The following is a 23,531-nucleotide window of genomic DNA, read 5'->3' on the forward strand; positions in this document are numbered from 1 at the left end:
AATAATTTAATATCAACGGAATGCAAGGGTTCAAACGGAACCCCCTGAAGAACTGAAAGAACTAAATTGAGACTCCAAGGAGGAGTCAAAGGTTTGTAAACAGGCTTGATTCTAACCAGAGCCTGAACAAAGGCTTGAACATCTGGCACAGCTGCCAGCTTTTTGTGAAGTAACACCGACAAGGCGGAAATCTGTCCCTTCAGGGAACTTGCAGATAATCCTTTTTCCAATCCTTCTTGAAGGAAGGATAGAATCCTAGGAATCTTAACCTTGTCCCAAGGGAATCCTTTAGATTCACACCAACAGATATATTTTTTCCAAATCTTGTGGTAAATCTTTCGAGTTACAGGCTTTCTGGCCTGAACAAGAGTATCGATAACAGAATCTGAGAATCCTCGCTTCGATAAAATCAAGCGTTCAATCTCCAAGCAGTCAGCTGGAGTGAAACCAGACTCGGATGTTCGAACGGACCCTGAACAAGAAGGTCTCGTCTCAAAGGTAGCTTCCAAGGTGGAGCCGATGACATATTCACCAGATCTGCATACCAAGTCCTGCGTGGCCACGCAGGAGCTATCAAGATCACCGACGCCCTCTCCTGATTGATCCTGGCTACCAGCCTGGGGATGAGAGGAAACGGCGGGAACACATAAGCTAGTTTGAAGGTCCAAGGTGCTACTAGTGCATCCACTAGAGCCGCCTTGGGATCCCTGGATCTGGACCCGTAGCAGGGAACTTTGAAGTTCTGACGAGAGGCCATTAGATCCATGTCTGGAATGCCCCACAGCTGAGTGACTTGGGCAAAGATTTCCGGATGGAGTTCCCACTCCCCCGGATGCAATGTCTGACGACTCAGAAAATCCGCTTCCCAATTTTCCACTCCTGGGATGTGGATAGCAGACAGGTGGCAGGAGTGAGACTCCGCCCATAGAATGATTTTGGTCACTTCTTCCATCGCTAGGGAACTCCTTGTTCCCCCCTGATGGTTGATGTACGCAACAGTCGTCATGTTGTCTGATTGAAACCGTATGAACTTGGTCCTCGCTAGCTGAGGCCAAGCCTTGAGAGCATTGAATATCGCTCTCAGTTCCAGAATATTTATCGGTAGAAGAGATTCTTCCCGAGACCAAAGACCCTGAGCTTTCAGGGATCCCCAGACCGCGCCCCAGCCCATCAGACTGGCGTCGGTCGTGACAATGACCCACTCTGGTCTGCGGAATGTCATCCCTTGTGACAGGTTGTCCAGGGACAGCCACCAACGGAGTGAGTCTCTGGTCCTCTGATTTACTTGTATCTTTGGAGACAAGTCTGTATAGTCCCCATTCCACTGACTGAGCATGCACAGTTGTAATGGTCTTAGATGAATGCGCGCAAAAGGAACTATGTCCATTGCCGCTACCATCAACCCGATCACTTCCATGCACTGAGCTATGGAAGGAAGAGGAACGGAATGAAGTACCCGACAAGAGTCTAGAAGTTTTGTTTTTCTGGCCTCTGTTAGAAAAATCCTCATTTCTAAGGAGTCTATAATTGTTCCCAAGAAGGGAACCCTTGTTGACGGGGATAGAGAACTCTTTTCCACGTTCACTTTCCAGCCGTGAGATCTGAGAAAGGCCAGGACGATGTCCGTGTGAGCCTTTGCTTGAGGAAGGGACGACGCTTGAATCAGAATGTCGTCCAGGTAAGGTACTACTGCAATGCCCCTTGGTCTTAGCACCGCTAGAAGGGACCCTAGTACCTTTGTGAAAATCCTTGGAGCAGTGGCTAATCCGAAAGGAAGCGCCACGAACTGGTAATGTTTGTCCAGGAATGCAAACCTTAGGAACCGATGATGTTCCTTGTGGATAGGAATATGTAGATACGCATCCTTTAAATCCACCGTGGTCATGAATTGACCTTCCTGGATGGAAGGAAGAATAGTTCGAATGGTTTCCATCTTGAACGATGGAACCTTGAGAAACTTGTTTAAGATCTTGAGATCTAAGATTGGTCTGAACGTTCCCTCTTTTTTGGGAACTATGAACAGATTGGAGTAGAACCCCATCCCTTGTTCTCTTAATGGAACAGGATGAATCACTCCCATTTTTAACAGGTCTTCTACACAATGTAAGAACGCCTGTCCTTTTATGTGGTCTGAAGACAACTGAGACCTGTGGAACCTCCCCCTTGGGGGAAGTCCCTTGAATTCCAGAAGATAACCCTGGGAGACTATTTCTAGCGCCCAAGGATCCAGAACATCTCTTGCCCAAGCCTGAGCGAAGAGAGAGAGTCTGCCCCCCACCAGATCCGGTCCCGGATCGGGGGCCAATATTTCATGCTGTCTTGGTAGCAGTGGCAGGTTTCTTGGCCTGCTTTCCCTTGTTCCAGCCTTGCATTGGTCTCCAAGCTGGCTTGGCTTGAGAAGTATTACCCTCTTGCTTAGAGGACGTAGCACTTTGGGCTGGTCCGTTTTTACGAAAGGGACGAAAATTAGGTCTATTTCTTGCCTTGAAAGGCCGATCCTGAGGAAGGGCGTGGCCCTTACCCCCAGTGATATCAGAGATAATCTCTTTCAAGTCAGGGCCAAACAGCGTTTTCCCCTTGAAAGGAATGTTTAGTAGCTTGTTCTTGGAAGACGCATCAGCCGACCAAGATTTCAACCAAAGCGCTCTGCGCGCCACAATAGCAAACCCAGAATTCTTAGCCGCTAACCTAGCCAATTGCAAAGTGGCGTCTAGGGTGAAAGAATTAGCCAATTTGAGAGCATTGATTCTGTCCATAATCTCCTCATAAGGAGGAGAATCACTATCGAGCGCCTTTATCAGTTCATCAAACCAGAAACATGCGGCTGTAGTGACAGGGACAATGCATGAAATTGGTTGTAGAAGGTAACCCTGCTGAACAAACATCTTTTTAAGCAAACCTTCTAATTTTTTATCCATAGGATCTTTGAAAGCACAACTATCCTCTATGGGTATAGTGGTTCGTTTGTTTAAAGTAGAAACCGCTCCCTCGACCTTGGGGACTGTCTGCCATAAGTCCTTTCTGGGGTCGACCATAGGAAACAATTTTTTAAATATGGGGGGAGGGACGAAAGGAATACCGGGCCTTTCCCATTCTTTATTAACAATGTCCGCCACCCGCTTGGGTATAGGAAAAGCTTCTGGGAGCCCCGGCACCTCTAGGAACTTGTCCATTTTACATAGTTTCTCTGGGATGACCAACTTTTCACAATCATCCAGAGTGGATAATACCTCCTTAAGCAAAATGCGGAGATGTTCCAACTTAAATTTAAATGCAATCACATCAGGTTCAGCCTGTTGAGAAATGTTCCCTGAATCAGTAATTTCTCCCTCAGACAAAACCTCCCTGGCCCCCTCAGATTGGGTTAGGGGCCCTTCAGAGATATTAATATCAGCGTCGTCATGCTCTTCAGTAACTAAAACAGAGCAGCCACGCTTACGCTGACAAGGGTTCATTTTGGCTAAAATGTTTTTGACAGAATTATCCATTACAGCCGTTAATTGTTGCATAGTAAGGAGAATTGGCGCGCTAGATGTACTAGGGGCCTCCTGAGTGGGCAAGACTCGTGTAGACGAAGGAGGGAATGATGCAGTACCATGCTTACTCCCCTCACTTGAGGAATCATCTTGGGCATCATTGTCATTATCACATAAATCACATTTATTTAAATGAATAGGAATTCTGGCTTCCCCACATTCAGAACACAGTCTATCTGGTAGTTCAGACATGTTAAACAGGCATAAACTTGATAAGAAAGTACAAAAAACGTTTTAAAATAAAACCGTTACTGTCACTTTAAATTTTAAACTGAACACACTTTATTACTGCAATTGCGAAAAAACATGAAGGAATTGTTCAAAATTCACCAAATTTTCACCACAGTGTCTTAAAGCCTTAAAAGTATTGCACACCAAATTTGGAAGCTTTAACCCTTAAAATAACGGAACCGGAGCCGTTTTAAAACTTTAACCCCTTTACAGTCCCTGGTATCTGCTTTGCTGAGACCCAACCAAACCCAAAGGGGAATACGATACCAAATGACGCCTTCAGAAAGTCTTTTCTAAGTATCAGAGCTCCTCTCACATGCGACTGCATGCCATGCCTCTCAAAAACAAGTGCGCCACACCGGCGCGAAAATGAGGCTCTGCTTATGCTTTGGGAAAGCCCCTAAGAAATAAGGTGTCTAATACAGTGCCTGCCGATATTATTATATCAAAATACCCAGATAAAATGATTCCTCAAGGCTAAATATGTGTTAATAATGAATCGATTTAGCCCAGAAAAGTCTACAGTCTTAATAAGCCCTTGTGAAGCCCTTATTTACGATCGTAATAAACATGGCTTACCGGATCCCATAGGGAAAATGACAGCTTCCAGCATTACATCGTCTTGTTAGAATGTGTCATACCTCAAGCAGCAAGAGACTGCACACTGTTCCCCCAACTGAAGTTAATTGCTCTCAACAGTCCTGTGTGGAACAGCCATGGATTTTAGTTACGGTTGCTAAAATCATTTTCCTCATACAAACAGAAATCTTCATCTCTTTTCTGTTTCTGAGTAAATAGTACATACCAGCACTATTTCAAAATAACAAACTCTTGATTGAATAATAAAAAACTACAGTTAAACACTAAAAAACTCTAAGCCATCTCCGTGGAGATGTTGCCTGTACAACGGCAAAGAGAATGACTGGGGTAGGCGGAGCCTAGGAGGGATCATGTGACCAGCTTTGCTGGGCTCTTTGCCATTTCCTGTTGGGGAAGAGAATATCCCACAAGTAAGGATGACGCCGTGGACCGGACACACCTATGTTGGAGAAATGATCATTTTCCATTGTTCTCTCTATGTATTGAGCTTTGGTGTTCCAGACAAATATAAGATAAGGAAGCAAGTGTGTGTACATAAAAGTGATAACATAATGAGATCTGATATTACCTGAAGCTCAACCCATTGTAATAGGCTGTGGTTTCAAAGCACAAAACCAGCTACTTCAGATACACAAATAAACCCGAAAATGCAATTTCTCAAATATTTTATACTCTGCAGTTGGTATAACAAGTCATTTAAAATACATTAATGGAAAAACAATTTTACAGTGTACTGTCCCAGGAGCATAGGAGGGAAATACTAGTTTGGATACTTTTAATGACTGGAAGAGATGAAAAGAAAGAGTTTTAGAAAATAAAGAAATTCAAGGAAAGTAGAAGAGATTCAAAACAAATAAAGAGAAACAGGGCACAAGAAAGGAGTAAAACAGGTAAATGATGAGAAGAAAAACTAACAGAGTTGGGTCACAGGAAGGGTAGAAAAAAGGGAACAGTAGTGCTGTATTCATATCTTATTCCTAGGGAATTGCCTGTCCTGTATGTGCTACAATGGTAACAGGGGCGGAACTACTGCCGATGCCATGGAGCACGAGTGCAGGGTCCCATATGGCACTGGGCTGTATGCAGTTTTATTTGTAGCTTTTTTAAAATTATTTCTGTGACTATTTTTTGTCTGGCTTTATTATTATTATTACTTGTCTGGCATTATTACTTATCTCAACTGTGAAATGAGTGGGCTGAGCAGAGGTACTGCAGTCACTGCTATGTACACTGCTCTGGTATCATCTACACACACAGACACATTCCTGAGTTAGTCCCCATAGTAGCCAATAGAATAAATGCACCATTCAGTGGCGGGGCTGACAGGCAGGCAGTAAAGATTTGTGGCTGCTGGCGGTAGTAAAGAAGTAGGAGACAGTCCAACCAGGAGGTTGCCAAGAGTGTGACTGGGCCTGAATGGAGACATAGGGGCCAATTTATGGAAGTGCAAGCGGACATAATATGATGTAGCGTATCATTTCCGCCGCACATCGATAAATGCCGACAGCATATGCTGTCGGCATTTATAATTGTACAAGCAGTTCTTGTGAACTGCTTGTGCAATGCCGCCCACTGCAGATTTGCGGCCAGCAGGGGGTGTCAATCAGCCCGATCGTATAGGATCGGGTGGATTGTTGTCTGCAGCCTCAGAGAAGGCGGACCAGTTATGGAGCAGCGTTCTTTAGACCGATTCGGAGCTTGATAATTTGGCCCCATAGTCTTTTATGTGATTTGGAAGGTGGGATATTTTTATTTAGAAAAACCCAATTGTTGCCTTACAAAAAATCGAATAATATACACTGGTCTATTGCACACTGTTAATTTAATATAATATATATTTAGATAACGGCACATTGTCCATTGCCTGCATGCAATCTCTATGTTAAAGCCCTTTCCTGTCTTTTTTTTCTAACACCTGAGACCTCATATATATTTGAGCCCTTATCACTTCATTGTGCAATTTAAAAAAAAAAAAAAAAAATTTTATCGGATGGTGTTATTATGAGTGTAACTGTACTTTTTAATGAATTATTTATGTGTTTTGTGACACTTTTTTGTTTTGCAAGACAGTTAACCAGAACTCTGAGGACGCGGTAATCATTCTACCGTAAATCACGATTGCGCTCACACGTTCACTTTCAACTTGTAATACGAGCGCTAAATATGCCTGTATTTTATTTCTGCATAATCTGATTCAAAAGTAAACTGTTTGCCTGCACTGTTTATTAGAAAAGCCATATTTTGTATTTTGTTCTTAACTAATGCAAACATATAGCATATTTGTAAAACACCAAATACAAGAAATTGCTTTTCTTTTTTTTTAAACAAATGTGGCAGGCACATGGCCTAAGAGTGAGCCTGGGCCCGGTAGATTACATAATCCTGGGGATGAATGATAGACAGCACAATCCATGGAGTTGTAAGGAAGCATATGATAGCACCATGATCTGGTGAGGTAGCAAATTACCTGTAACATATTATCCTTTGAGAATAAATGTATAAAGATGATCATAAGGGTAGATTTGGAGCAATAAACAAACCATTTAAGAATTTCATTTGTAGGTGACACTGAAGATAGTACACAAGGATATTTTCCTAATATAACTGTGACAAAAGCTCTTCAAAGTAAACAATCCATTTAATATTTTGAAATTATAATTTAGAATTTATGTTCTAAATATGTACACTATATGACCAAAAGTATGTGGACATCTGACCATCACACCTTTATGAGCTTGTTGGACATTCCATTAGAAAAGCATTGGCATTAATATGGAGTTGCCCTCCCCTTTGAGGCTTCAATAGCTGCAATTTTTCTGGGAAGGCTTTTTTACAAACATGTTGGAGTGTGTCTGTGGAAATGTGTGCCCATTCAGTTAAAAGAGCATTTGTGGGGTCAAACATGGATAATTATTGAATGAAAAGGTCTGGCTTTGAATCAGTATTCTAATTTATCTCAAAGGTGTTTTTATGGGGTTGAGGTCAGGGATCTGCGCAGGCTACTCAAGTTCCTAAACACCAAACTTTTCAAACCATGTCTTCATGGACCACAGTCATGATGTTGAGGCTCTTAATTGTCTAAAATGTCTTTGTATACTGTAGCATTAAGATTGACACTTGACTGAAACTAAGGGGCCTAACTTAAACCGTGAAAAACACCCCCAGACCATTATCCTTCCCCAACAAACTTTACAGTAGACACTATGGGGCATATTTATCAAAGCGTCAATCTCAGTGCATTCGCCAACATCTATACGCTCGCCAGACATCGCTGATGCGGATCCACATAGATCCCCTTATTTATAAAAAAGAACTTCAAAAACGTGCGTCAAGTACGGCGCGATGAGCATCGATGACGCGGCTATTCAGGTTTTCCCCAACTTTATTTATACCATTTCATTACTGTCCATGAACAAGCACATATCTCTAAAGCTAATCTTTTATTTTTCATTTGTTAATTTCCAAGAAATAGATAGATTTATACCTCAACAAACAATATCTCATAGAAAGTTATTTTTACATTTATTTGTTATATGATACTTTCACATAAATTAATGTGTATTTGTATTTCTAGTCATGATATGCTTTTATCTCATGTTTTTTTTTTATATAAATGATTATTAATGCTAGAATTTGTACATATATCTTTGCACATACTTGCTTAAACCGTGAAAAACACCCCCAGACCATTATCCTTCCCCAACAAACTTTACAGTAGACACTATGGGGCATATTTATCAAAGCGTCAATCTCAGTGCATTCGCCAACATCTATACGCTCGCCAGACATCGCTGATGCGGATCCACATAGATCCCCTTATTTATAAAAAAGAACTTCAAAAACGCGCGTCAAGTACGGCGCGATGAGCATCGATGACGCGGCTATTCAGGTTTTCCCCAACTTTATTTATACCATTTCATTACTGTCCATGAACAAGCACATATCTCTAAAGCTAATCTTTTATTTTTCATTTGTTAATTTCCAAGAAATAGATAGATTTATACCTCAACAAACAATATCTCATAGAAAGTTATTTTTACATTTATTTGTTATATGATACTTTCACATAAATTAATGTGTATTTGTATTTCTAGTCATGATATGCTTTTATCTCATGTTTTTTTTTTATATAAATGATTATTAATGCTAGAATTTGTACATATATCTTTGCACATACTTGTATATATGTATATATATATATATATATATGTATATATATATATATATTTGTGTGTGTGTGTTATGTCAGAAATCTTTTGCAAACATATTTACATTTTAAAAACCACCCCTACACAGGTGTTATAAAATGGGCTGGCATATAAGATGACATTTCTTACTGAAAAACATAAATTATGCTTACCAGATAATTTACTTCTGTATGAGGAGAGTCCACGGCTTCATTCCTTACTTGTGGGAAATACAGAACCTGGCCACCAGGAGGAGGCAAATACACCCCAGCCAAAGGCTTTAATACCTCTCCCACTTCCCTCATATCCCAGTCATTCTGCCAAGGGAACAAGGAACAGTAGGATAAATATCAGGGTATAAATGGTGCCAGAAGAACAAAACAAAATTTAGGTCCGCCCTTCAGAGAATACGGGCGGGGGCCATGGACTCTTCTCATACAGAAGGAAAGGAAATTATCTGGTAAGCATAATTTATGTTTTCCTTCTTAATATGAGGAGAGTCCACGGCTTAATTCCTCACTTGTGGGTAACATATACCCAAACTTCAGAGGACACTGAATGAACGGGGCAGCAAAAAAGAAGGCGGACCCTATTCTGAGGGCACCACAGCCTGCAAAAGCTTTCTCCCAAAAGCTGCTTCAGCCGAAGCAAAAACGTCAAACTTGTAAAATTTAGAAAAGGTATCTAAGGAGGACCAGGTAGCTGCCCTACAAATCTGACCCATAGAGGCCTCATTCTTGAAGGCCCAAGAGGAAGCCACTGCTCTAGTTGAATGAGCCTTAATCCTCTAAGGAGGCTTACGTCCCGCTGTTTCATAAGCTAAGAGAATAATGCTCCACAACCAAAAAAGATAAGGAAGTGGACAAGGCCTTCTGCCACTTACGCTTCCCAGAATAGACAACAAACAAAGAAGTCTGTCTAAACTTCTTCGTAGCCTGAAGATAGAACTTCAAGGCCCGAGCCACATTCAAATTATAAAGTAACCGTTCCTTCGAAGAAGCAGGATTAGGACACAAGGAAGGAACCACAATCTCCTGATTGATGTTGCGATCTGAAACGACCATTGGAAAAAAACCTAACCCAGTACGAAGAACAGCCTTATCAGCATGAAATACTAGGTAAGGAGGCTCACATTGCAAGGCAGCCATTTCAGAGACTCTGCGCACCGAAGCAATAGTCAGTAGAAAAATAATCTTCCAAGACAGTAATTTAATGTCAACTACATGCATAGTCTCGAACGGAGCCTTCTGCAAAACTTTAAGAACAAGATTTAAACTCTAAGGAGGAGCACTAGATCTAAACACAGGACAGGCCTGATTCTAGCCAGCACCTGAACAAAAGACTGAACATCTTCAAGCTCAGCGAGCCTCTTGTGCAGTAAAACAGATAGGGACGAAATCTGTCCCTTAAGGGAGCTAGCGGAAAGGCCCCTCTCCAGACCATCCTGGAGAAAGGAAAAAATCCTAGGAAACCCTGACCTTATGCCAGGGGAATCCACACTCTTCACACCAGAATAAGTAGGTCCTCCAAACCTTATGATAGATGCAATGAGTAATCGGCTTACAAGCTTGAATGAGAGTACCAATAACTCTCTCAGAGAAACCTCTCTTGGCTAGGACTAAGCGTTCAATCTCCACAAAGTCAGCCTCAGAGAATCTAGATTTTGATGAACAAAAGGACCTTGTTCCAGCATATCCTTGCGACAAGGTAACTTTCATAGAGGAGATGACAACATCCCCACTAGATCCGCAAACCACATCCTTCGCTGCCACGATGGAGCAATCAGTATCACTGATGCCTGCTCTAGTTTGATGCAGGCCACTACTCGAGGAAGGAGAGGAACGGTGGAAAAAGGTAAATGAGACTGAACCTCCAAGGCACCACTAATGCATCTATTAGCTCCGCCTGTGGATCTATCTTCGGAGTCCCCCACCTGTTGCATATCTCTGCAAACACCTTGGGATGGAGAGACCATTCCCCCGGATGAAAGGATTGTCTGCTGAGAAAATCCGCTTCCCAGTTGTCCACACCCGGAATGTGGATCGCTGACAGTGAACAGTTGTGGGCCTGTGCCCATTCTATAATCCGAGATACCTCCCTCATTGCTAGGGAGCTCCTTGTTCCTCCCTGGTGGTTGATGTATGCCACCAAGGTGATATTGTGTGATTGGAATCTGATAAACTGGGATGAACCCAGAAAGGGCCAAGCCTTCAGAGCATTGAAGATTGCTTGAAGTTCCAGAATGTTGATCGGAAGAGAACTCTCCTCCCGAGACCAAAGGCCCTGAGCCTTCTTGGCTCCCCAAACTGCTCTCCATCCTGAGAGACTAGCATCTGTAGTCACAATCTCCCAGGATGGTCTTAAAAAGGATGTCCCTCGGGACAGGAGATCTAGACAGAGCCACCAAGAGAGTGATTCTCTTGACCGGTTGTCCAGAGAGATCTGTTGAGACAGATCCAAATGATTGCTGTTCCACTGTCTCAGCATGCACAATTGTAACGGTCTGAGACGGAACCTGGCAAAGGGAATTATATCCATGCTAAACACCATGAGACCAATCACCTCCATACACTGTGCCACAGAAGGCCTCGAGGAGGTTCGGAGGGCAAGACGTGCTGAAGCCAGCTTGCAACGTCTCTGGTCTGAAAGAAATATCCTCATGACTAGAGAGTCTATTATAGTGCCCAGGAATTCTACCCTGGTGCTTGGAATAATAGATATTTTTTCGAAGTTTATCTTCCATCCATGGGATCCAAGAGTTTCCGAATGTTCTTCCGCTAGATGAAAGGATGGTGCTTGTACCCGGATGTTGTCCAAGTAAGGTGCAACTGCAATGCCCTGGGATCTGGCCACGGCCAAGAGAGCCACCAGAACTTTTGTGAAAATTCTTGGAGCAGTAGCTAGGCCAAACGGAAGAGCAATAAACTGGAAGTGCTGGTCCAGGAAGGAAAACCTTAGGAACTGAAAGTGTTCCCTGTGGATTGGGACATGAAGGTAAGCATCCTTCAGATCTACAGTGACCATGAACTGTCCCTTCTGGACTAAGGGAAGGATAGACCTTATCGTCTGCATCTTGAATGAGGGGACGTTCAGAAACTTGTTTAAGCACTTTAGGTCCAGAATCGAGCGGAAAGTTTCCTCCTTTTTTGGGACCACGAAAAGGTTTGAGTAGTATCCCAAGCCTCTTTCCTCTATAGGAACCGGGACAATGACTCCTAAGGAGGACAGATCCTGAACGCACCCCAAAAAAGCATCCCTCTTCTCTGGGTTTGACGACAGATTTGAGAGAAGGAATCTGCCCTTGGGTGGAAGAGATTTTAACCCAATTCTGTAACTCTGAGCAATGACCTCCAGGACCCAAGAATATTGCACATCCATGAACCAAGCTTCTGAGACGTCTGCCCCCTACCTTATCTATAGACGGATCGGGGGCGACCCCTTCATGCTGATGTTCTGCTTGGACTTATTCCAGGACTGAGCCGGCTTCCAAGTCTTAGGTTGCCCTGGTCTTAGCTGAGGATTGCTGGCGCTGGAATTTTTCAGAACGAAAGGAATGAAAATTATTAGGATGTTCCTTAGATCTGTTCTTTTAATCTTGCAGTAGTAAGGCAACCTTGCCCCCTGTAACCGTGGAAATAATGGAGTCCAGGTCTGGGCCAAACAAAATCTTGCCCTTGAATGGAAGGGAAAGGAGCTTGGACTTGGAAGTTAAGTCCGCAGACCAGGACTTCAGCCACAGAGCCCGGCGGGCCTGAACAGAAAACCCAGCAGTCTTAGCATTTAAACAAATAAATTGAATATTCGTATCACAAATAAAAGAATTAGCAACCCTTAAAGCCTTAATTTTATCAAGATTAATATTGAGGGGACCTTCCACCTCACACCAGTAGGTAGCCGCTCTCGCAACCGCGGCAACTGCAGCCGCTGGTTGAAATAAATATCCTGAATGTTAAAACATCTTTCTTAACAGAGTTTCCATTTTTTTATCCATGAGTTCCAATGGGATAGTAGTACATTTTGCCAGCGCCATCCACCTTAGGGACGGAATCACATAACTCCAATTGAGCGTCCGGAACCGGGAACAGTTTCTTAAAGGCAGATGAAGGGGTGAAGGAAGATCCAATCTTCTCCCATTCGTTCTTAATAATGTTTGCCATCTTTACAGGAACAGGGAAAGTCTGAGAAACAACCCTGTCTTAGTAAACTTTATCCAGTTTAGGAATTAAAGGTTCTTCAGGCAGTTTGGCCTTTGGAACCTCTAAGGTATCCAGAACTTCCTTTAAAAGAAAGTGCAAGTGCTACATCCTAAATCTAAAATCTGGTTCCTCCTCAATCGGAGGCTTAGAGGCAGCCAATTCAGACCCAGAGAGTTCACACTCTGAAGTATCAGAGAAAACTTCATCATCAGATAACCGTCTATCAGCTATAACCAATAAACTGGATAGCAATATTTGACCTTTCACTTGCGCTTAGCAGGGCGAGGTAAAGCACTAATGGCCGCAGACACCTCAGTTTGTAACTGTGCAGTGAAGTCTGGAGGTAAAAGGCCTCCTCCAGATGGAGGATCAGGCTTGCTATGGGAAACTGCATGTGTAATAGGAGATGATAGCAGGGTGCGCACCTCACGAGACGGGGACCTCTAAGAGTTGGAAGGCTCAGTGGTATCAAACATGTTAACCTTTTTTGACATAATCACTTTTTCTAGGCATGTGGAACATAATTGAGGGGGTGGGTATACCTCGGCCTCCTCACAATATAAACAGGCATTAGTCTGAGGTATAGAGGGAGTACCCTCTAAAACGTCAGAGTCCTCCAAAGCTATGGGCTATGTCCTAATATAACAAAAGTGATCGTTATATGAATATAAAAATGGCACCTTTATACCCCCAATGGATGGGGCACTCACCACCTCCTATAACCCAGGCACACAGGTTATCTCTCCGATAACCAGCGCAATCAGAGAGTAGGGAGTGAAGCTACGACCACACCCGGTCACACGAGCACCTAGGACCACCTCCGCTAAGGAAAAGAGTGCCAAGCTTGTAAAGCTGCACCTCTAAAGTAACCTGTATGTTCCAACCTCAGCCTATGAGCCTCAGAAAACATCTCACATACAGCGCTGTTTAATCAAATAAAAAATTATGAGATTAATCCCCACTGTTCAAATAATCCCCCCTCAGGAGATATTAACCCTTGATTCCATACAGATAAAAGGAGCCACACTGTGACCCTGTCTTCTTGTGTTATCATGTGTGTATAAATAAATGAAACAATCTTACAGGAATCTATGATGTGGAACAGAAACACAGCCTCTCAAGTTTGACAGTCCTGTAGCATCGCTCCTGACATGGACTTGAGTGATGGAAGCAGGCAGTGAAACTCGTCAACACTGATTGCTTAGGAGGTGTTAATACGAGTCTGGATGGGTTTGCAGAAAGACTCTCTCTGCATCTCCAGACTCTAACTTTTGTCAATGCTCTCACTGAGAGGCTGACAAGACTACTTAAAACTCCAGTCCCATTTTGAAGGGTAGATACCCTTTATAAGGAACTATTCCGAATCTTCTGACAACCTCCTGTGATGAAAGGCAAAGAATGACTGGGATATGAGGGAAGTGGGGGAGGTATTTAAGTATTTGGCTGGGGTGTCTTTGCCTTGTCCTGGTGGGCAGGTTCTGTATTTCCCACAAGTAAGGAATGAAGCCATGGACTCTCCTCATATTAAGAAGGAAAAGAAATTCAAGAGAAGGAAGAAATACACTGAAAATAGCATGACAGTAAAGAGGTGATTTTAATTTCTGCTGTATCTGAATCATGACAGTTTAATGTTATGTGGGCTATCCATTTGAGCTATTATTTTAAGATTATATTGAATCAAACATCAATTCAAATTTTAAAATCATTGTCTAAAATAGTACACTGTGTGTCCTAATGTCAGCATCAATGTTTATTTTTAATACTAATTTCACTTATACATACTTTCAAAGTATAATACACAATGTAACAAATGGCACTTACAAGTTCTGATGAGTGATCAATGACACAAGTATCGAGCAATTTGATTTGTTAGTGATAGTTCAAAATGTATATTTGAATCAGATTGGCTGATGTCATAAATCATGTGATTATGCATATTCCAATCAAAAGTGGTTGAAAAATTCACTAGTGTGTAGGTGTTTAGGAGTTTGCGTCATAATTGTTGCGAAAAGAGTTGCGTCAAAACTGGTGCGAAGTGGAGAGTGTTACATTGCTTAAACATGGTGCACAAAGATTTTTCACAAAAAATAAAAAGGAAGTTAGCTATATTATGTTGTGTATTTATTTCATTTTATCTCTATATATATTAGTGCAACAAGTTTGGGGCAAAACTTTTTAACAAATTTGGAGAAATAATATTGTCCCCTTGCTTTGTAATGAGAGACAAATTTGTAACATAATCCATAAATAGTAATTTATTTTTCATTTGTATCCCTATATATACTAGTGCACCAAATGTGGAGCAATAATATTGTTTGATTTAGAAAGGGTATACCATTTTAATCTAATTTCTAATTTACTTTTATTATGTAATATACTTCATTCTCTTGCATCATCGAACATAAGCTTTCTGTTTTTTCAGACTCCCATTGATTTCTATGGCATTCACGGCCTCAAGGGTGGCGGATTTAAAACTAGGTAGGCTGCATCGGAATAGACGTGAGTGTACCTGTTAAATGTTTGATAAATTTGAAAACGGTCAAAGAGAGTCTAATCTGAATTCGAAACATCTGTAATGACGCAAGCATTGATCTGCGTCGAATTGAGATCGCAGGAGCATATATTACGTCACAAATTTCAACATTTGAGGATCTTGATGCTTTGATAACTACGGCGGATCAATCTCTCGACAAATACGCCGTGGGATTAAAGCGTATTTTCAGTTGACGCTTTGATAAATATGCCCCTATGCATTATAGTAGGTAGCATTCTCCTGGCATCCACCACACCCAGATTCTCCCATCAGACTGCCAGGCAGTAAAGCATAATTCATCACACCAGAGAGCACCACAGCTCCAGTTTAGTAGGGGTGAGCATTACACCACTACTGTTGACACTGGGCATTGCAAATATTGAGGCTTGTGTACAGTTCAGTTCAGCCATGGAAAAAAAATTCAAGAAGCCCCCGACGCACAGTTCTTGTGTTGATGTTGCTTCCAGAGGCTGTAGTGGTCAATGATTTAGCAAATGACAGGTAATTTTAACCACTTCAGCGCTCAGTAGCCCCACTTTTGCATGAGTTTGCGTGTTCTAAAATTCCATTACTGGGCTATTGTTGGACTCTTGGACACTTCCACTTCACAATAATAGCACTATACAGTTGACCAGGGCAAATCTAGCAGGGCAGCAATTTCACAAACTGACTTGAGGCAAAGGTGGCATCCTATGACATTGCCACATTTAAAGTCACAGAGTTCTTCAGTAAGACCCATTTTACAGCCAATATTTGTCTATGAAGATTTCATGGCTATGTGCTGGAATGCATGCACTTGTTAGCAATGGGTACGGCTGAAAAACCTGAACACAATAATTAGTAGGGGTGCCCCCGTACTTTTGGACACTTTTTTTTTTTTTTACATTTTAAACATACAATATTATTAATCACCAAAGGCTAAATGTAGTCAATTTGTATCACAATTTAAGCAGTGAAATATATATGTTCACACTCAGTAGGTGAACTCGTTTTAAATACTATTCAATAGTCACAGAAATCATTTCACTAATAACTAGTTTCCTACCGTTCTGTAGAAGGCTTTGTGATCGTGTAAACCGTCCATGAACAGCGGTCATGTGTAATGGACTCTTTCCATCATAACTCTAAAATAACAAAGCAAAGCAAGTTCCATAGCTTATAATAAATCATAAAATGCAGTAACATAATAACATATCATGAAAAAGGTTTGCTGTCTGTACTACTCAACCATTGTACTTGTATTAATTCAATTCTATGAATTTATTTGCTTGTTAAAATAAGTAGATGATTAGAATGAACTAATAGTAGATACAGTAGTCATGAGACAGTTATCACAACACTGCTCGCGGGCTATACAGGAAATTGTGATATAAAGGCACAGTATTAATCAAAGTGTGATCTATAAGGTAAATTGATTTTATCAATTTAAAACAGTTTATGTGATTAAAAAAAATTAGTCATGTGCATTTGGCATTCGTTTGCTGAATATATCCACGGCTAGTGGCATTCAGCTCTTTTTGGAGCCAAATTTTTGGCTTTGCACAGATCTTTGTGTGTTGAACTTGTACACAAATAAATTTGGCTTCCGAAAAGTGACAAATTCTGCTACCTGTGGCCACATTTGTAATTTGTTTATACAAACGAATCCCGAATGCACATTTCTTAAAAAAAAGATTTTGGCAAGCATAAATACTCTCACTACCAATGTACTTGGAATATGTGGCAAAATTTTTTAAACATTTTCAGAAAATGTAAAAAACAGTGCACACTGTAAAACCTGCAAAAGACTAAGAAAATACATTGCACAAATACAAGGATTTAAAGAGACATATTACCCATATGCTAAATCACCTGAAAGTGATACGGCATTTTTGTAAAAAGCTGACTGTAAAATCTCACATGAACTTCTCTATTGTTATAGTGAAATACCACAATATTACATTAAAGGGACATTCTACTTGATTTCTTTTTATTGTTTTAAAAAATAGATTAGTACCCATTCTCCAGCTTTGCATAACCAACTTTGTTATATTAATATACTTTATAACCTCTATGTTAGCCTGTTTCTAAGCCCCAGCAAGCCACCCCTTATCTCAGTGCTTTTAAAATCTTGCACAACCACTAGACAGTGCTAGTTCATGTTTGCGATATCCATAACATTGTGCTCACTCCCGTGGAGAATGATAATGGTTATGCAAGATCCAGCACTGATTGGCTAAAATGTAAGATTGTAACAAGTTCTGGGATAAGGGGCAGTCTGCAGTGGCGTAGATACAGGTAATCATAGAGGTAAAAGTATATTAATATAACAGTGTTGGTTATGCAAAACTAGGGAATGGGTAATAAAGTGATTATCTATCTTTTTAAACAATAACAATTTTCATCAGACTGTCTCTTTAAAGTAAAGTAATGCTAATTGTCTGTTTATTTTTTTCCACCATGCAGGTGAAAGTAAAAAAAATTGCTGAATTGTAAATGCTCACAGAAAGAGTTGTTTCAAATAAACAAAAACGCAGCTATAAATCATAAAACGTTTTCTTTCTCACAGTTGCATCAAAAATAAATGACTGACATTTAATGCCATAAGCTTTTATCTTTTTAATTTGAAACATTATCTGTATTAATCTGCTCTTTATTGGAATTAAAAAAAGGAGATCTGCTTATTTACACAAAGTTCCGGATATAATTCTGAATCTATATTTTTCTCACTTTAATTAAATAAGTTTTAGCAAATGCCACCTCAGGTCTATATTTCTAATTTTTACTTGGTGTTCAATAAATAAAGGAACGTTTCAGATTACACATTATCCTCCAACAAGTAAACACTAGAACCGTATAAAATTTCATATATTAAAAAAACACAATTACATTTACCTGAATATTAACATCTGCTCCATTATTCACCAACAATTCAAGACATAAAGCCCCATGAGTGGAGGCTGCAGCAAAATGAAGTGGAGTGAACCCTTTGTTATTAGGCTGGTTTACATTAGCACCGTAGTCAATTAACTCACTAACGACGGCATCCTGACCATTGTAACAGGCAATATGCAGAGCAGTGTTACCATAAACATTCACTTCATCAATCTGCAAAAACAAAAACAGTCATTCAAATACAGTAGTAAGATTTATCCGTGATACATGAAATAAAGAGTATTATTATTTTTACCAACTAACTAATTAGGAATTAATATTTTGCATTTATGCTGAATTTACAGTGTGGTGCAGACCCAAACTTCTTCAAACTGGTCACCTTCAGAACTGCACGTAAGAAAACAACAACAAAAAAATCACATTCCAAATCCAAACAAAGCAACTCGATGAAAAAGAAAAATCTTCAGACTTTAACCCCTTCATAACTGAACTTTTTTTAAAAAACCTTGTATTGTGATTCAATTTTTAAACTTTAAATTTAAGTTACCCAAATATCATATATTGTTCTTTTGATGTGTGTTTAAGAAAATATTTTCCGAAAGAAGTGACTAAACTAATTTGGAGAACAAATTCATAGTCTAACTCCTACCAAAACTCCCTTTGTGTTACACAACTACAAAAAATAAATAAATCTATAAATAAATGTAATAAAAACAAAAAACTACTAAATGATCCTAGACAGATCTTCAATAAAATGTCACCTTTTGTAAACTTAGCATGGCTCCAGTTTATGAAGATACAACCCTAAGGTGTATTTAATCAGAAAAATGAGGATCAATGAGGCATGACACCTATGAGAAAACAAAATGAGGCTAACAGTCGCAGCTAGGTGATCATTAGAACTATAGCCATTTGAATACTGTGATTACCACTACCAGAGCTATCACTTACATGTTAGAGGGTCATGTGACTCCTCATTTAAAAAAGGGTTTTCCTCTCTTTCAAATGAGAGTCCCACAATGCAGAGGGGATGAAACGTGTGTTGGCAATAATGCAAACAATTGGTGCTTATTTCAGATATCATAAACCCAGAGAAGAAAATACTGCAACTGTAGTGGAGCCCGAGTCAGCCTATATCAGCACAAGATGGAGTCAGTGGTATAGACAAGTAAGTGAGGGACGTCTTTTATATTCTCTATTTTTCTGGCTTTGAAGGTTAATCAATGTTTCACCATTGTGTATGGGATATTTGTATAGTATAATATAGATGATACGTGTTAAGTTTGCAAGGGGTTAACAGATTCACACCTTAACGTGACGTAGCTAGATTAGAAAGTTACCTGTTAAAGATCAGACGTATAAGAATTGGGAGGTGGATCAAAAGACAGCCTATCGGGTAACCTCAAGCGTTTTATGTTTGAGGAGGTACTATCAATTATTTATCTATGACTATGGGTACTACCGAAAAGCGTCAGATGTGAGGAGTACCTTACCTCATTTGTTTGTTTTTACCTAACCTGTAGGTGCATCTTTGACCTTTTTGTTTTAAAGTGTGCTGTGAAGATTGTTTTAATTTTCAACTACTAATAAATCGTCTTTGAAGGAGGAGCAGGTCTGGGACTTTTCTTTGCTTTGTGGAATGATTGGACTTTCCCCACAGGGCTCTCCTGCTACGATTTGACAACAGAAAGACTGGCCTTTGAACCCGGAAAAAGAAGAAAGGATCGTTGGAGCTATGCAGCGCGGCGGAGCGGAGTAGACCAGAGTTAGACAAGAGAATCTACAGTAAGTCCGCTCCAGTTTCTTTGCATTATGATTATGTATGACATTTATGCTATCCTAATCCAGGTTCTCTGGTTAATTCAAAGGATACACAGTTTATCTGGAGCCGTCTCTTTAAGTGCACGGACACTTTCTTTGCTATTACGTCTCCTTACACAACATAGGTTTATGGACATCTAGATGACAAATTAACCAGGCTCACTCAGCTGTTTTCACTGTCACATCGTTGATACTGCTGACCATGGATATTTCATTCTTGGACCCAGGCAGCAAAATGTCTTGAGCTGGTGTTGCTCATGATCATGATTAAATCATCACACATACAGTCATATGCAAAAGTTTAGGCACCCCTGGCAATTTCCATGATTTTCATTTATAAATAATTGGGTGTTTGGATCAGCAATTTTATTTTGATTTATCAAATAACTGAAGGACACAATAATATTTCAGTAGTGAAATGAGGTTTATTGGATTAACAGAAAATGTGCAATATGCATGAAAACAAAATTAGACAGGTGCAGAGGCGTAACTAGAAACCACAGGGCCCAGGTGCAAGAATCTAAGAAGGGCCCCAACCCCCAAAAAGTGAATTTGATACATCTTTTTTTTCCATTTAACGCAGAAAAAAAATGTGAATCAGATTACATGTCTGCAAAAGGAGGTACCCTGTGCCTACAGTCTGTGAGATGGTCTGACCCCCTATTACTGTATATAGTGACACTGTTTAAACCACCAGTACTGTATATAGTGAGTCAGTGACACAGTCTGTAATCTGCCAGTGAGATGGCTGGCCTGACCCTACCCGCCCCAGTACTTTATAAAGTGACCACAGTAGTCTGTGAAATGGTCCAGCCCCACCATACTGTATATAGTGGTACTGTATAGTGACACTGTTCACCCCCCCACCCCCCCCACATGCTGTAGTAACAAGGTCTGTAATTTGCCGGTTCCACAAACATATACACACACACATACATGCATAAATACACACATACACACACATAAACACCAATGGGTAAAACAGAAACACTAACCCCTGTATGTCAGAGACACTAGTGACGCATCATGTCCACTCACATGATATCCAGTGCAGGCAGAGTGGCAGGTCACACGATTTTTATTGTAAAAAAAAAAATATATATATATATATATTTTTTTAAGCTGGGCCCCCACCCCTTGGGGCGCCCAGTCGCAATTGTGACCTCTGCACCCGTGTAGTTTCGCCCCTGGAGAGGTGCATAATTTGGGCACCCCAACAGAAATATAACATCAATATTTAGTAGAGCCTCCTTTACCAGACATACGCTTCATATAGCCTGTAATGAGTGTCCTGGATTCTGGATGAAGGTTATTTTGGACCATTCCCTCCCTGCAAAAACTAGTTCAGTTAGGTTTGATGGTGCCAAGCATGGACAGCCCGCTTCAAATCACCCTACAGATTTTCAATGATATTCAGGTCTGGGGACTGGGATGGCCATTCCAGAACATGTTGTACTTGTTCCTCTGCATAAATGCCAGAGTAGATTTTGAGCAGTGTTTTGGGTCGTTGTCTTGTTAAAATATCAGCCCTCAGTGTAACTTTAACTTTGTGACTGATTCCTCAACATTATTCTAAAGTATCTGCTAATATATTGAGTGGAATCCATGCAACCCTCAACTTTAACAAGATTCCCAGCTTACCGGCACTGGCCACACAGCCCCACAGCATGATGGAATATCCACCAAATTTACTGTGGCTAGCAAGTGTCTGTCTTGGAACGCCTGTGTTCTTTTGCCGCAATGCATAACGCCCCTTGTCTATGACCAAATAACCTCAATCTTTGTTTCATCAGTCCACAGCATCTTCCTTCCAAAATGAAGCCCTGGCTTGTCCAAATGTGCGTTTGTGGCGTGTGTGCAGAAAAGCTTCTTCTGCATCACTCTCCCATACAGCTTCTCCTTGTGCCAAAGTGCGCTGAATTGTTGAACGATGCCACAGTGACCACCATCTGCAGCAAGATGATGTTGTAGGTCTTTGGAGGTGGTCTGTGGGCTGTTTTTGGACCGTTCTCCCACCATCCTTTGCCTTTGCCACTCCGATATTTTCTTGGCCTCACACTTCTGGCTTAACAAGAACTGTGCTTGTGGTCTTCCATTTCCCGCACTATGTTCCTCACAGTGGACACTGACAGTTTAAATCCTCTGCAATAGCTTTTTGTAGCCTTCCCCTAAACCATAATGTTTAACAATCTTTGTTTTCAGGTCACTTTCGAGAGTTGTTTTGAGGCCCCATGTTGCCACTCTTCAGAGGAGAGTCAAAGAGAAAAACAAACTTGCAATTGGCCTCCTTAAATACCTTTTCTCAAGATTGGATGCACCATGTCTATGAAGTTCAAGGCTTAATGGGCTCACCAAACCAATTGTGTGTTCCAATAATCCAGTGCTAGGTAGTTACAGGTATTCAAGTCAACAAAATGACAAGGGTGCCCAAATTTATGCACCTGTCCTAATTCGTTTTGATGCATATGCACATTTTCTGTTAATCCAATAAACCTCATTTCACTACAGAAATATTTACTATGTCCTTCAGTTATTTTGAATAGATCAAAATTAAATTGCTGATCCATAACACACCCCATTATTTATAAATAGAAATCATGGAAATTGTCAGGGGTGCCTAAACTTTTGCATACGACTGTAGGTGATAACTACTTACAAGTGAAGGTAAACTCTGATGAATGAAAGCCCCCATTTTTTAAAAAACATAATTTATGCTTACTGATAAATTCCTTTCTTCTGTTGTGTGATCAGTCCACGGGTCATCATTACTTCTGGATATAACTCCTCCCCAACAGGAAATGCAAGAGGATTCACCCAGCAGAGCTGCATATATCAGCTCCCTACCCCCTCTACGTCAGTCCCAGTCATTCGACCAAGAATCCAACGAGAAAGGAGTACCCAAGGGTGAAGTGGTGACTGGAGTATAATTTAAAAAATATTTACCTGCCTTAAAAACAGGGCGCGGCCGTGGACTGATCACACAACAGAAGAAACGGAATTTATCAGGTAAGCATAAATTATGGTTTTCTTCTGTTATGTGTGATCAGTCCACGGGGTCATCCATTACTTCTGGATACCAATAACCCAAAGCAAACAGTACACGGATGACGGGAGGGATAGGTAGGTCCATTATACAGAAGGAACCACTGCCTGAAGACCCTTTCTCCCATAAAATAGCCTCCGAAGAAGCAAAAAGTATTCATAATTTGTAAAATTTGGAAAAAGTATGAAGCGAGACCAAGTTGCAAGCCTTGCAACTCTGTTCAACAGAAGGCCCTCATTCTTAAAGGCCCCAAGTGGAAGCCACAGCTCTAGTGGAGTGGGCTGTAATTTCTTTCCAGGGAGGGCTGCTGTCCAGCCAGTCTCATAGGCTAACGTATTATGCTACGAAGCCAAAAAGAGAGGAGAGGTAGCAGAAGCTTTTTGACCTCTCCTCCTGTCCAGAATAAACGACAAACAGGGAAGAAGCTTTGACGGAAATCTTTAGTTGCCTGCAAGTAGAACTTAGAGGGCGACGAACTACATCCAGATTGTGTTAGAAGACGTTCTCTTC

At 40.8% G+C, this 23,531-nt stretch overlaps 1 protein-coding gene across 1 annotated transcript in view; it reads right to left on the minus strand.

Moving 5' to 3' along the window:
* Positions 1 to 23,531, minus strand: part of ANKRD44 (ankyrin repeat domain 44) — a 601,641-nt gene that overhangs the window by 205,849 nt on the left and 372,261 nt on the right. The window contains exons 8-9 of the mRNA XM_053712853.1: positions 18,158 to 18,370; positions 16,329 to 16,407 (exon numbers count right to left, since the gene is read on the minus strand). Of these exons, the coding sequence (XP_053568828.1) occupies positions 16,329 to 16,407; positions 18,158 to 18,370 (292 nt within the window). The remainder of the gene's footprint in view (positions 1 to 16,328; positions 16,408 to 18,157; positions 18,371 to 23,531) is intronic.

This window comes from Bombina bombina, chromosome 1 (assembly GCF_027579735.1).
Source record: "Bombina bombina isolate aBomBom1 chromosome 1, aBomBom1.pri, whole genome shotgun sequence".
In the NCBI taxonomy this organism is placed as follows: Eukaryota; Metazoa; Chordata; class Amphibia; order Anura; family Bombinatoridae; genus Bombina; species Bombina bombina.